The sequence below is a fragment of the Nothoprocta perdicaria genome, unplaced genomic scaffold (assembly GCF_003342845.1).
Source record: "Nothoprocta perdicaria isolate Ctin4 unplaced genomic scaffold, notPer1 scaffold_0, whole genome shotgun sequence".
Lineage (NCBI taxonomy): Eukaryota > Metazoa > Chordata > Aves > Tinamiformes > Tinamidae > Nothoprocta > Nothoprocta perdicaria.
Window position 1 is genome coordinate 8,938,913 of NW_020454092.1, and position 15,483 is coordinate 8,954,395.

Sequence of the window (15,483 nt, forward strand, 5' to 3'; positions counted from 1 at the left end):
CAAACTGTCTTAGAAGCAGTTGGTTCTTTGGGAAAGAGAGGAAGGAGAGAGCTTCCATCTCTGAGTGTCTTAGCTGGAGATGCTGCAGATGGATGGCAGGAGGGGCAGGGAGGGTCCTGGGAGAAGGGAAGGGGTGCTCCTTCAGCCTTCAGCCTTGAAAAAAACACTCTCTTGATGAAACACCAGGCTGGGTACCCAACTGGAGCTCCACCTTAAATATGAGTCACTCCTAAGAATTTCAGCCTGCCTAAGGAAGGGAAGTTCTCTCAACAAAGTGGATGTTGTTCCCTAAAACACAAGCCCTTTAAATGGAAGGAAGAAAAATGAGAAACAGATGAGAATGGTTTAGGCAGGAGGGAAATCAAATTTTCTGGTTAATTAATCACTCCTCTTGTGCTTTTTTATTTTAGTTTGAGGGTTGCTCCAAAGCCTATTCTCGACTGGAGAACTTAAAGACACACCTGAGGTCCCACACTGGAGAAAAGCCCTACGTCTGTGAACATGAAGGCTGCAATAAAGCCTTTTCCAATGCCTCGGACAGAGCCAAGCACCAGAACAGGACACATTCCAATGAGGTAAGCCTGGGCTCCCCACAGCTCAATGGAGGGCCTTTTTTTTTTTTTAATTTTGCTGACAATAAACATGCACTTTACACACTGGACTCGTGTAAAAAGAAACCTACTGTAATGAGAGATTTTTCTTATATTTTAATGGGATTTATTTTGCTTGAGAGCCAGACCATATTAGCTTTATATTTATGAAAACCATGTTTGAAATCATAAACAGATGTTAAAGTATGCAAGCTTTCTAACGGGCTTTGGAAATTGAGTGAGCGCTTTCCAAATTTATAATTTTTAGTAGTGCAAATAGGATCACACATTTGTGCATTTGGCGCTTACTTCCACTGTGGCTCAGACTTGCAGGAGYGTAGGAGCTGCCCTGCATCCTGACACTGTGGAAGTAGGACTCCCTCCACCCTTTGATGTGCAATGATGGAGCACAATGCAATGCTTTGTTAACCTTGGCTAATTAAGACCCACTATTAGTAGTCGGGGAGCAGAGGAAATTGCCTTTATTGTAATGCATGTGATGGTCTGTTGCAATCAACCAGGGCCGAGGATTGAAATTTATATTACCACTAATTAGCTGACAGGGGAAGAAAAAACAACACTTCCAAGTTCTAATAATGTTTGCAGCCGTGAAGAATTCAGTCTGTAGCCTAATTTACAACAGTTAAATATAGACTATTGGAAAATGGAGCGCACTTGCCACGGATGACAGCTTTTTAAAGAGATGCTGTGTCTACAAAGGGCTTGTTGGGCATATTTCTATCTCTAGCAGAGTGTCAGTCACTGATAATCAGAGCTCAGAAGGCTTCCTAGGTTTCAMGTCACTTAGAATAAGGACTCAAAGCCTCAGATGCCCTTTTGTGCTATGGGTACCTAAAGGACCCAAGGAATGACTTTGATCCTAGTATCAATTGAAATTGTTTGGGTATGAGTCCAAATACTGGGAATATCCTTGGCCACTGGGCTGCTCTCAAGCCRGAGTACAGGTTAAAATTGACCAAGATCTGCATGGGAGCTGGGTAAATTGGGGTTCAGGGCTATACAGACCTTGAGGCTAGAAAGGACCAACATAACATATTGCTTCATCTCTCATCCACTAAGCAAACTATGATTAAAATAGCCAATGTTTGACTAAAACATCGTGTGTTCTTTATTAYGGTTTCTTCTCCAGAAAGGTAGGTTGTCTTAATTCACCCCCACCAGAGTTAAAGAAAAACAAAAAATGACTTTATGATATTAGAAATTATTTATTTCCAGCCYTGGATGCCTCCTCTGCTTTCATTCAGTATTGGATCCAGTGTGTCTAACTATTGCTGTGACAGTACAGTGATAAGTTGCTCTCCGTCTTCTCTCTCATTAGAAGAATCCACTGACGTATCCCAGTGCTGCCGYGCTTTTTCCTTGTCCTTGAATCAATTTTGTGTCTGTCTTCCAGTCCTAAGGATCCTGATGCAGATGGATCAAGACTTCCAGTACAATATTCAGTACAGGACACTGTATTAAAATTATCATCAAATAACATTTTCTCATCCTGAAGCCTACTTTGCCCCGTTTGAACATGCTGAAGCAGTGTGCTAGCTATTTTTTCACCATAGATCACTTGAGTTCTGATTCCTAGAGCTTTTCCAGGATCTCTCCTGGGGCAGGCTCAGCCTTGCCTTCTCTTGACATGGCCTGTGTCCCGTGTTCCTAGATGTGAAATGTTTTACTTGGCTGTATTATTAAATGCCCTTTCTTTGAATGAGTTTGGTTTACTAAGTGATCCAGATCAGGAGCTGCACCAAGTTGATGGCTCCTCCCTTCGTCCGAGCAGAGCTTGGACTCACTTGAAAGTCTGCTGCTTGTGCAAGAAGGTGAGGCTCTGGGGCAGAAACATCAAACTCCTCATCTGCTGTGGATGCTGATCTGATATCCTGGCATATCCCACAGGATATGCATCCCACAAAACAGAGACTCAGATAACAGATACAGATTTACCCTCTGTTGTTGCTTCCCCCAGAGAATGCCAAAGCCTTTTCAGGTGCAGAARCAGCATCACCTTTGGGGAGGCCTTCTACCAGGGTAGCTGAGCCTAACCCAGGGAAATATATGGCACTGAGGTCTGTGGGTCTGCATGTAGCAGCACTGGGGGTCATACATTTGACACTGTCTTGATGAGGAACCTACAGCTTGATGCTCAGCAGCAGATGACATCCCTCGTGGCAAAGCAGATTGCACTGGGCAGCAGGCCCAGGTGTGAGGGTCCAGCAACTAGCTGTGGCCATGACCTGTGGGTTACCAGTCTGCACTGAGACTTAGGCCCACAAAACCACACAGATGCAAAGCAGGGGGTTGTGGCTGTGAATATTTCCTATTACCCTTTGGTAACTCCTTTGTGGCTCCTAACTCCCTACTAAATATTTCCCTCCACATGCAGTGTTTACCTGGGATATACCACAGTTTCAGAGCCAGTCACCCTTGTCTAGGTCACCTTTTAATCCCAGGTTCCGCCTGTGTGTTTCCAACGTTATATGACAGGACACAGTTATTTGTTCCAGTGCTGAAGTTTGCATGGCAGCGTAGCTTTCGTTTGGTTGTTGACATGGCACGTGCACTGTTTCCTTTTGAACTTCCAGTGAGTGTTCACATTCCTTCGGGCAATACCCTGGGTGGTGATCCTGGAAAAGGGGCTTTCGTTCTCTGATTGCTCTCCAGCACAAACTCTGAAAAGAGTGGCCSAAGTCCATGGTCAGCCAGAGGACTGGAGTGCTTTGGAACTGAGTGCTGCTGGGTTCCYGGAGAGGTCTGCACTTCTCCTGCCCTAAAGAGCAGCATCACCATCTATGTATGGGAGGAGGAGGAAGGCATCTGAGATGGCTATGTTGGTGACTTCCCGAGAGCATCCGCTGTGTCAAGCATCAATATTTAATAACCCAGGGGTCATGTGAAGGCAGCCCAATGAAACAGCAGTTGTACTCGGTCCAGCTGCAGAAGGCCTGGCCTGATGAAGCAAAGGGTCCTCTAACGTACACCCAGTATGGAGGAGTGTCTTCAGTCCCAGCAGCAGTGGCCGTGTGTCCTTAATTGCTGATGTCTGAAAATCAGAAATAGACATTAGACCTAAAGAATCTTAAGAATCTTTTAAAATAGTCATTGAGCTGGCTAATGTAGATTTCTTTAGTGTGTGCAGAGGAGGTTCTGTTTTTTAGAGAAGGTTTTAATCACAGCAATGATATTTCTATAATGCCCCATCCAGAGTGTTGCATGAGCTTTATAAACAAACTRTTTTACTTGTGGTGCTTTAGTTTACCCAGCTTTAAAATGTATTAAATATTTACCTCAGGAGGGTGTTGTGCAGATTTAGTTTATTCAAGTGATGTGCCAAGATCAGCCAGGAAACATGTGAAACATGCTTTAGAATAAAGAACAGACTTTCAGAGTTTTTTTTATGTGATGATGTTGGCTTTTTGCAAAGAATATTTGCTGCTTTGTATTTTTTCACTCAAGCTTCTGGATGAAATTAGAAAACAGATAAAAAAATGAATAGGAGTTGTCATTTGGGTTTGCCTTCAAATGACATCTGTCTGTTTGGGGTTTTTTTTGTTTGTTTGTTCGTTTTGTTTTGTGGATCTCTTCCAGTGTGTTGGCAGAAAAATACTTAAAGTGCCTGTGAGGCTGAAAGCAGAACTTGTGATGAATTCAGGGCTTCCAGTGCAGCAGCACCATCTCCTACAACTGTGGTGCTAATGCACTTTGGAATTGGAAACTGGATAAAAATAAAAAAGAGAGAGGAAGTTAAAAGAAGAAAAGTATCTGCTAACTTCTGTTTTCAGCAGCATGGCTTCAGCTTTTTTATTTTTTTTCTCCTGTGGCCATCAATGATTCATGAATTTAGGACTAGAGTCCTATCGTCTGAAAAAAAAGCACCACATGCCTGTGGTTTGTTTTGCACAATAACRGATTTCAAGGTGACAGGTGCTGGAGCTGTGTGATAGATTGGGTAGGGTGAATCCAATCTGGCTTGGTTTCTCTGGRTTTCCACAACCAGAAGGCCTCAGTTATTTTCCCAGTGTAGACCCACCTTAGCAGAGAGAATGCGTTGTGGCCAGGACCCTACATCACCTCCCTTCCACCCGTAATCAGGAAACATTCCTGTGGCCACCAGAGCAAATACTTACATGGAAAAATGATATTAGGAAAATATTTCATGAATTCGTAGCTGTCTTTTAATTCAGCTACTGAAAACAAGTTGTTTAGCCAACGTCAAATGCCTGGCCAGATCTGTGTGGATCAGCAGCAGCCCCTATATCATATCTTAGAGATCTCCAACTTATAGAGCTCTGTGAAACAGATGCTGCACATGTCCCTGCTGCCAGCAGTCCTGGTCGTCGTAATCTTTTGGTCCATAAAATGTACCTGGAGAATTTGGATTTCTTCTAAAATTAAGACAAGTTTTGCTTGTATTGACAGAAACCCTATGTATGTAAGATCCCTGGCTGCACGAAGAGGTACACAGACCCCAGTTCCCTCAGGAAACACGTTAAGACTGTACACGGGCCCGATGCGCACGTCACGAAGAAGCAGCGCAACGACGTCCACCCGAGGCCACCTCCGCTCAAGGAGAATGGGGACAACGAGGCAAGCGCCAAGCAAAGCAGCAAGGCTTCAGAGGACAGCCCCGAGGCCAACAGCACCACAAGGAGCATGGAGGATTGCCTGCAAGTCAAAAACATAAAGACGGAAAATGCTGTGGTAAGCGCAGTTGCTCTTAGAAGTGGTGCAGGCCCAGGTTGCTCTGACACACCGGGRCCATGAGGTGTCTGCATGCTCTTTTCCTCTCTGTGCAGTTGCCCTTCACCTGCCAACACCCAAGAGTTTAAGCCCAAAGATGAGGATGAAGATCAGGGCAGAGTCCAAAATATTTTGCACCTTTCTTCCCAGCATGGCCACCCTCACAGTCCATAACGGTTACGTGATGCCTAGCATCAAGCTTGGCCTCCCTTGCTCTGTGTTATGAGTAAAGTATGACAGTATCACCAGTTATGGTGAGGTAAGCTCTGCCCTCCATGCTAGTTTAAATTGAACAGTAGCCATAGGACACAGGTTGATGAACTCATGTTGAAGGAGAAATCCTGGCATAAGATGTCCCTCTTCTTTTCCTCCTCCCTACCTTTTGGTACAACTATATTGTGCGCTGCCTGATGAACCTGATGGCAGGAAAAATAGTTGTTTTACTTTTGCTGGGTATTTTGAAGCAAATTTAGTTCCTCAGGCCTGACCACCATGCACAGGGTCACTGCATGACACCTAACCACCGGAAGAAACTGTACTGGGATGAGAGGGGGTAGATGTAGCCAGGAATGACCATGAGAGCTAGGACAGATACTCCTCTTTCTGTGGTTCACAGAATATAGGCCCGTGGTCAACCATGATTACGTTTTTACTTCCCCACAAGTTGCCACTTGCTCAGGCAGAGCGTGTTGCTCCTGGCCATGGCCATGGCTGCAGCACCGTGGTCAGCTGTGCTAACGGGGTGTGGATAGGCGATGGGCCCACACTCATTCAAGCCTGTTCCACTCCATCCAAGCATTCCGCTTGCTCCCTGGCACTCTGCAGTTGGTGGAGGAGATCAGACATTGCAACACAGAGGGGCATTTTTGTCTTTCAACATTTCTTTTCACTTTCGTATCCGAAGTTTTGGCCACCTGTGCCAGCTTGGTGTAGGGCAGCATAAGGGCCGTGTATGGCAAAAAAGACCCACAGCAGTGAACTAGGGGGTACATACAGTCCCCAGCCTTCTCACGGAGCTGAAAGCACTTTGAGCTCCAAAGTACGTATTTGCTTGATTTGCATCCAAGCTAAAATATTGTTATTCCAACCAAGTATCATGTCTTGGAGCTGAAAATATTTTCTAGAAAAGGCTGAGGGATGTGTTCTGGGACAAATTAGTAATGAGTGAAGTGTTTTGTTTAGGAAGGAGCTGAGTATCTTCACATCCAAAGTGACTAAGCAAACAGTTGTACCTTAATTAGGCTCTGTATTGGGTTAAAAAAAAAAGTGAAAACCATTAGATAGAATAATGTCTCTCCAGTGCTCTACCCCTAGTCCCTTCTTTCCCCCACAGACGTGCTCCCTACCCTATTTCTCCTGAAGGCATGGGCTTATATTCCTAGTACTCTGTGCTCTCAGATTTACAGCCATACTGTGTTGGTGACAGGGTCTGTGGGTCTGAATTTCTTCTCTACTGTCCCTGTCCAAAGCTCTTTGGAGCGTATGTGCAGTGAGTGAGAAGTTTCACTATCATCATCATCATCATCAAAGTATCTTCTTTTAACCCATATTTGAGTTTATTCCCAAACCCTTAGAGACCCATGGGAAGTCTAGGAGTTCCCATCTGGGCCCACAGAGGGGGATGGCAAGGGAAACTGGGGTATCARAGGAGGAAATGTTTGTATTTTGTGTGTGTGTGTGCACTCTCCTTTTCATTCTTTTACTAACATGATCCCTTCTGTTAAAGTTGTCTTTGTTCTAACAACCTGTTCTTTATTCCCACTTACCTTCCCTTACTCTACCTTCCTAAGGACAGTCGGTACTAAGGTGAGCAAAGAAATACTTTGTATTAAAACTCCTGTCTAAGAGCACGATCTCCCCCAGACCCSCTGTCTGCAGCAACCACGGTGGCAGGGGGCCGAGGTGGACAGAGCAACGGGGAAGGGCAGGGGATATTTGCTGGTGCATAGAAAGGAGGAGGACACAGTGCCTCAGGATTCCCGTTATTGCATCGCTCCTGGTATTACGACTTGCCATTAAATCCTGGGATTGCAATCTCTGTCATCCTGATTGAAGGGCTATGAAGCCATTAGAGGCAGTCAGTGCTGCCCATTAGGGCTGTTACTGAGCAAAGCAAAGCACTCCATCACCTTGCCCTCCCACCTTGGCCTGGGGCAGAGTGTGTTGCTTTTCAGCACTCCCAYTTGCTGTCAGGTGCTGGAGCATGGGCCCCGAGCAGAGAACCCAAGCATCCCATCTGGTGGCAGCAATTGCTACCTCAGAGCAAGTTCAGGCCATTTAGTGTCTGCAGCAAATAACCTCCTCAGTGTGAAATGCAATTCCAATGTAAATAAAATAAATATTTATGGTGCTTATCTGCCTTATCTGCAAGTGGGAGTTTGCAAACACTGAACCAGGTTTTATCTGGTTATGAAGTTTGTCAGCTAGTCTAATTATACGTTAGGATAGTTTAAAGACAGAAATATGTTGTGTCTGAAATATTAGGCCTTGATCCCGTGTTAGATAAACCAGTGCTTGCTATGACATACCTTGCACAACCAGGTAACATGCTGCTTTTCTTTGAGAAGCATCTGTGCTTAAGCTTTTGGAGGAGGAACTTTTGGTTTCTCTTAAGTCATCCAGTCGAGCACACCATATTTTCCAAGCTGAGAGGTGAGGGACTGCAGACGTGTGTGCTCTTGAACACAGTCAAGAACTGCTTGTTCAGGTAGCTGAAATCAGCACTACATCTCTGGCACGAAGCTTGAGCTGGTGCAGGCCCTACTTGAGCACATTAGTCGTCRTTGCAGTAGAAGCAAGGTCTGAAAACACATTTGGATTTGTAAGATATGAAACAGAGAGGCTGTGTCATCATCCCCTGCTCTACCACCTCTAGTCCTGGTGGACGCTGAACTGCCCTAAGTCCCCAGGGAAGGTGCTCCTGCCCTCTGGAAAAGCTTCTGGGGCAGAGAAGGGTAATAAGAGCAGGGAACGGTTCGGTGCAGCCAGATAATGTGGATGTCAGGTCCTGTTTTTTCTCCATTGCTGTTTCCACTGCTCATCTCCATTTTGTCCTTCCCCAAGATGTGTCAGTCCAGTCCTGGCGGCCAGTCGTCGTGCAGCAGTGAACCGTCACCCCTCGGCAGCACCAACAACAATGACAGTGGAGTAGAAATGAACATGCAGAGCGGGGGAAGTCTGGGAGATCTGACAGCRCTGGATGACAACGCCCCTGTTGTGGACTCAACGGTCTCATCTGGTAATTCGACATTCAGCCTGCAGCTAAGGAAACACATGACGACGATGCAACGACTTGAACAGCTCAAGAAAGAGAAGCTCAAGACAGTTAAGGATTCCTGCTCATGGGTGAATCCAGCTCCACAAGCCAGAAACACCAAGCTGCCTCCCATCTCAGGAAACGGTAAGTTTTGGGCTTGGTCCTTGCAGGAGCATGCCAGGTCTGGACTCTGGTCTCATAGCCAGGAGTCTACCCTGCAGGAAGATCATTTCCTGTTGCCTCTGAGCCATTCCTTGCTATATAGAGACATCAGGAAAAATGGAGGAATTAGATGTGAGCTCAGCCATTTGATGTTTTATGCAGCAGAAACCTAGATGCTCAGGGCAGTAGAGCTATGAAGAGAGACAGATGTGGGTCTCTCTCTTGTTCCCAGGAGTGTCCATCACCCAACCCCAGGTGTCCTCACCATTTTGATAGCACAATCAGAGCATTCACAAGACTGCTGTGATTTATTCCAGCAGTAACATTGCCCCAAGGGCTAATGCACCTCTGAGGCAATTGCCAGAGCATAGCAGCAGTCCAGCCAGTCTGCCCTGGATGCTTGGACAGGTCTTCTGACACTGTGAGTGCTCTGGGTATTTGCCTCCAGCTTCATATGTCAGCTTTGCACTGGCTGGGGATTCCCGGCGTTGCCATCTTTACGTTCCCTTTGTGCTCTTCTCACTTTGCCAAGAAGTCACAAGGGTTACACTAACCTATGTTTAGGATGTCAGAGCATCTTGGTCTGCTCTGGGAAGAGCTCTTGAGTTTCAACCTCAGGCCTCTCCATCTCTTGTCCCTGAATATTGTGCATCTGTCCCAGTGAACAGCCGTGGTTGTAGCTACGTGTTGTCCTTGCAGTGTTGTTCACACCAGGCCCACTTTTTCCCYGCCAAGAGAAGCCCGTAGAGATGCGCTTCCTTAGTGTCTGAGCATCAATAGGGTGCACATTACAAAGACCCTGCACCTCCTGTCCTCTTAGTCCAGCCTTCTTGTTCTTTGAGCGTGATTACAGAGATAGAGATGAAAGTTTGAATTCACTGTCAATAAATGAAATCCAGTATTGTTCCTGCAAAATATTTAGGGGTGGGCTTCTGTGTCTGTATTTCAGCACCAAGAACATGACCCAGTGGCATTCCTTAGCTAACTAGATCTTTTCCTTCCCCACCAACTCTCAGGCTCTATTCTAGAGAACAGCAGTGGTTCTTCTGCTGCGCTGCCTAATCCACGAATAATGGAGCTGTCTGTCAATGACGTTACGATGCTGAACCAGCTCAACGAGCGCCGTGACAGCACAACGAGCACCGTCAGCTCTGCCTACACCGTGAGCCGCAGATCCTCGGGGATTTCCCCTTACTTCTCCAGCCGCCGCTCCAGCGAAGCTTCCCAGCTCGGGCACCGTCCCAACAACACAAGTTCTGCCGACTCCTACGACCCCATCTCGACGGACGCCTCGCGGCGCTCCAGYGAGGCCAGCCAGTGCAGCGGGATGCCGGGGCTGCTGAACCTCACGCCGGCTCAGCACTACAGGCTGAAAGCCAAGTATGCCGCTGCCACGGGGGGCCCTCCTCCAACTCCCCTGCCAAACATGGAGAGGATGACTCTGAAGAACAGGATCTCGCTTATGGATGGACCAGAGCCCACCTTGCCTTCCCTTCGCCTCCCGCCGGGGCCCCGGCGTTGCAGCGACGGCAACTCCTATGGCTACACGTCAGCCACAGCGTTTCCCCACGAGGTGCCAGGCAACTGCACGAGACGGGCGAGTGACCCAGTGAGGAGACCTGCTGGAGACCCTCAGGCCCTCCCCAAAGTTCATCGTTTCAACAGCACCAACAGCATGAACCCCTTCCATCCTCCTCACCCCATGGACAGGAGGAATTTCAACCTGCAGAACTACGCGCGCTCGGATGGGAGCGTCCCCCGGCACGTCTACTCCCCCCGGCCGCAGAGCATCAGTGAAAACATCCCAATGGAGGCCATGTCCAGGGAGGCGGAGGGCAACATGGGAGACGATGACATTATGCTGCCAGACGATGTGGTGCAGTACCTCAATTCCCAGAGCAATGGGACTGCAGCCGAGAGCACTTCCATGGGGTACAGCAGCGAGATGCAGAACTTCCAAGGAAATGGGAAACTGCAGCCCCCAGCCTTGCCCAGCCAGCGCAGGATGGCCGTGGCCGAGGCAAACATGAGTCACTTGGGTCCGATGATGGCAGAGTGTCCCATGAGCTTTGATGCTGCCTCAGACATGAGTAAAAACAACATGCCCGTCCAGTGGAATGAAGTCAGCTCAGGCACGGTTGATATGATGTCCAGTCAGTCAAAACAGCAGTTTTCGCAAGGAAACTTAGCTGTGGTCCAGCAGAAGCAGAACTTTGGTCAGTACCAGAATTACAACCAGCAGCAGATGCAGCTGACGGAGAACAGCATGAATGTAACACAGCAGAACTATATGCAAAGAAACATGGGCATGGATGGGCAGAGGCTAAACTGCATGCAGCGKCAGCAGCTGATGAACCTTGGCCCCGCTATGAACCCTGATCTGGGCTCACACGGKGGGTACAACCAGCCTCACCCGATGCTGAGCCCTGGTGTGATGAGCAGCAATCCAAATCAGATGTCTCCTTCTTGTAGCAGCATGGCAGTGAAGTCCAGTCCTCATGTCCACCCTCAGCAAATGGACATGGCAGCTGACCCCTCTTTAATGGTCAGCAGCAACAGCGAGCGYGCGCTGCTGAATCAGGCCATGCACGAGCAGAGCCAGCAGAGCTACTCCTCGCAGGCCGCCCACCTGAGCTTCCCCATGGCGCAGGAGGTGTTTCACCAGCCCGTGATGCCCTCAAGCCAGCCCGGCTTCGAGCCTCAGCAGAGCGCGGCGGCGCCGCAGGCCTTCGCGCCGGGCCTGGTGCAGCCTCGGCCGCCGCCGGAGCCGAGCCCGGCGGGCAGGGCCCGCGGCGCGCGCGCCCTGCAGCACCTGGCCTACGTGAGGACTCCGCACGGCGCCGGCACCGGCCAGGAGGCGGCCCAGGCTGCGCCGAGGCGGCCCGGCGACGTGCTGCCGGCCGCAGGCCCGCCGGGCGCCGATGGCGCGAGGGACGGCAGCCTCATGTACTACTACGGGCAGATCCACATGTACGAGCAGGGCRGCGGCTTCGAGGGCCCCGCGGACTGCAGAGCGAGGCCGCAGTGCGCGCTGAGCGGCAAGCCGGCCACCCTGCCCTCCCCGGGCGCCAACCAGGTGTCCAGCACGGTGGACTCGCAAGGGCTCGAGCCGCCCCAGATCGATTTCGATGCCATCATGGACGATGGGGACCATTCGAGCCTCATGTCGGGCACCCTGAGCCCCAGCATCCTGCAGAACCTCTCCCAGAACTCCTCTCGCCTGACGACTCCACGAAACTCTCTGACGCTGCCCGCCATCCCCGCGGGCATCAGCAACATGGCCATAGGCGACATGAGCTCCATGCTCACCACGCTGGCGGAAGAGAGCAAATTTCTCAACATGATGTCCTAACGGTCGAGCACAAGGGCTCAGCGCTATCCAAGGGGCTCTCTGTGAAGCAGTTTTATGAATGTGCTTTCTAAAAACAACCTGTTTCAATAGAGTAGGTTTTTTTTTTATATAAGTATTAAATACGTTAAAGGGATTCAAAGTGAAAATAATTAAAAACAAGTCTCTGTACAGAGTTATGTAAACTGTACCCAGGCAGGCCAGCACCGCAAGGGTGCCCCTCTGGTCTTGTTCTTGGCTTGGTTTCCCAGAGCACTGAATGGTATCACCGCCAAGCGAGGAGACTGCATGAGAGTGGTTAGAGATGAAACCCGCCCTCCCTGGCACCCTGTAAATAGCACTTGCCATCGTTTCCCATTAGCTGTGTTTGCAAAAATTCCATTTTCAACCCACCCCAGAAAGAAACGGGAGGATGTGGTTTTGTTCAGAATAAAAGCCATACTGTGTATTCTGCTCTGATGAGAGTAGTGTTTAGTTACGTCTCCAAACAAGCCCTCTGCCAGCAGTATTGTTTTATACAGTAAATACCTTTGTACCTTGCAAAGAGCATTGATTCCAAGCGGCTTCTCAGCAAAGTGCCTTACCATGCTTTAGTGTTAAGTAGCCAAGGCCTCTCTTCCTTTAAAATCAAGTATAGTGTATTGCCAGAAGCGTATATAAAATGTACATTTATAAAAACATAGTGGTGTTTTTGAGAAAACATTGGAAAGACACATTGATGAGACACATGAAAGGTGAGTGCACACTTTGATCAGATGTGTTTACAACGTGGTTTATATCAAGTGCAGAGTGGAGCAGAGCCTGGGAACAGCAATCACTGGGAAAAAAAMCCCCTGTGGCAGGAAGGCTCCAGCCTGCAAAGACGGATCCACACGCATAACTTTGCACCCTCTGCGCAGCAGCGTCGCGTGTAGTGACTTTCTGCTGGGGCTCTGGATGCCTTTATAATGTCAGCTTCCTCAAGCGAGCATTACCATATCCCTGCGCTGCTTTGCAACATCCGCGCCTTCTTTTGAGCTTTCCTTCCTAAGATCCGTACCAAAGGGATCGTGATGAAGAGAGTTTTRTGATCGTTTCTGCCCTGTCTGCACYGTAGCACGGTAGCGGGAGCTTATTTGTCTAGCAAGGGTTCGTCTGTGTAACACACTCCGTGATTATCTGTTTTCAGCCCAGGTCCACCTGGCACTGACATCAGTCCTAGCTGCGTTATTTATTCTACTGTTGTTAAGACTACAGGGTAGGAGTTGGGGAGGGTAGAGGCCTTGCTGAACAACGCAATTCTCTTCATCCTGGTATCATGGCATTAAATTATTTGTGCCCCATATGTTCCATAGCTGGGGACAAAGGTGACTTCCCCCCAGGATGGACAGGTTCTCAGTTTGGCGATATCATGTGTGAGGGCTTAGTTCTCTCCTACCCCTTGGTCTTCTCCCTCTCATCCTGATTTCGGTTCTCGCAGGTGTCCCATCCTATTCGCTTGCCCAGCACACCRGGGAGCTCTGGGAAGTCGCTCTCTGTTGTCCCAAAGTCCCCGCTCTCCTCTTGCACAAGCTGATGTCCAGCTTTCTGCTCCCAGCGTGACCTGTGGCGGGCACGAGAACGCCACGTGTTACCCCAGCACCATCGGGCACCCCGCAGGCTGTGCACGACAGCCGGCTGGGAGGACCCTGCYCCCCGTGGCCCCGATGTCCCGCTCGTGCATCCTGCCGTCTGCCCCATCCTCATCCCAACAAAAATGGCTCTCGCCCCAGCTCATCTCCCTTCTCGGCCCCTGTGACGCCCTGGCTGCACGAGGACAGTAAAGCAAAGCGGGGGGTCTGGCTGTTCGTTTGTGTCTCGTGTGAAAGGTGTGTTTAAAGGGATTGTTTTATAGTCCACTGTATATATTGTCCTGCAGTTACTGACCTTGCCCTTGCTTTGCATTTATGAAAAGAGGGCAATACGTATTTTAGGACTTTGTTTGTTGTCCTGGATGCTCAGAGTGCAATTGGGCATCCCTCGTATGGAGATGGATCAGGCCTTCACACGTCCTTTGACTGCTCGTCTGGTTCTTTCAACAGCTGTGTAGGGCAGTGGTGGCTCTCGAGTCCTTCTTCACAGATATCTCATTAGACAAAAGCAAAACCAAATCTCCAATGACTTGAGGTTTCTCAGATTTCCAGTGGTGGTCTTCCTTCATTTACTGAAATAGTATTATAATAACCATTCCAGCACTGTATATATTATGTATAGAAGACATCAATACTAAAAGTACTGTAGGTGAATTGTTCTGTCAGATTTGTATCTTAAGAACATTTTTAGCTGTTTTCTACATCATAAGACCGGAGGTAACATGCTGAACCTGTATATAAACTTTTTGTACATTAAAAAGTAATTTTTTTCATAATTCCTTGTGCCTGTCGTTATTGGCTTCATTAGGAATGGTTGTTGTTATTGGTTGTTCGTTCCTGCATCAACACCCTCGGACTCCTGCCAAGCTTAGGAGCTGCTGTTGTGGAGGTGGATGGTCCTCACGTGAGATGGCCCTGCAGGGAGGAGCGTCCAGTCAGTGATGAGGTGGTGGGTGCACCAAGACCGTGATGCCATTGAGTGACCACGAGTCTATCTCTGCTACCCACAKAGCGTTTGATGGCCTTGCTTCAGCAGAGTTTGAAGATGGATGTTATGGTGCCAGAGATGCGGCACAGGAGAAGGTCTCGAAGGAAGAGGAGGAGCAATCTGGCAAAGTACAAGATTCCTGGCAAAATAGCTCTTTAGCTAGCTTGAGTGGTGGCCAAAAGGAGATAGAAGTAGGACAGAGCAGCAAAGATGTGACGGGTTTTGGAGCAGGGGAAAACAAATCTGCCCATTGTTGTCTTCATAGGAAATGATGATGCAGCGAGCAACAGGYACCTCAGTTGTGATCCAGCTAGAACCAAGGACAGATCTTCAGTGAGGAAGATTTCACTTGGCTGAAGCAAGAATTAGCTCAGCCAGCCAAGAGACTGACTTTCAGCTTGGTTTCGTAGATGTGGGTTGACCTGGATGCAGCTAAACGTTATGGAAGGGTTGGGAAGTTGTTCATAAATGATAATTATGGACAGAGAAATGAATTTGGAATGGAGTCAACCACTGAGCCTAGCCAATGGCTGTAGTACTTGGTGCARATAAACCAACTGTTTCACACAGAAGTGCCCATGGGGATTGAGCTTGTTGTCCTCCCTGGACAGGTGGACAACCTCACCCTGCTGAGGTGATTGGTAGGATGGGGTAGGCTTGGGATAATCCTCACCCTGTTTTYGGGATTGCCTCATAACAGTTGTCCTGAGACAGAGTTAGTCTTGCCTGTTTTAGACTCGCAAGGATCAGGGTAGATGGTCCTGTGTACAGTGTCTGCC

General features: G+C 48.6%; 1 protein-coding gene across 1 annotated transcript in view; it reads left to right on the forward strand.

Moving 5' to 3' along the window:
- The window catches only part of GLI2 (GLI family zinc finger 2), a 164,515-nt gene extending 152,386 nt beyond the window's left edge, over positions 1 to 12,129 (forward strand). The window contains exons 11-14 of the mRNA XM_026036138.1: positions 411 to 575; positions 5,019 to 5,300; positions 8,403 to 8,739; positions 9,774 to 12,129. Coding sequence (XP_025891923.1) covers positions 411 to 575; positions 5,019 to 5,300; positions 8,403 to 8,739; positions 9,774 to 12,109 — 3,120 coding nt within the window. The 3' untranslated portion in view covers positions 12,110 to 12,129. The remainder of the gene's footprint in view (positions 1 to 410; positions 576 to 5,018; positions 5,301 to 8,402; positions 8,740 to 9,773) is intronic.
- Positions 12,130 to 15,483: the final 3,354 nt, after the last annotated feature.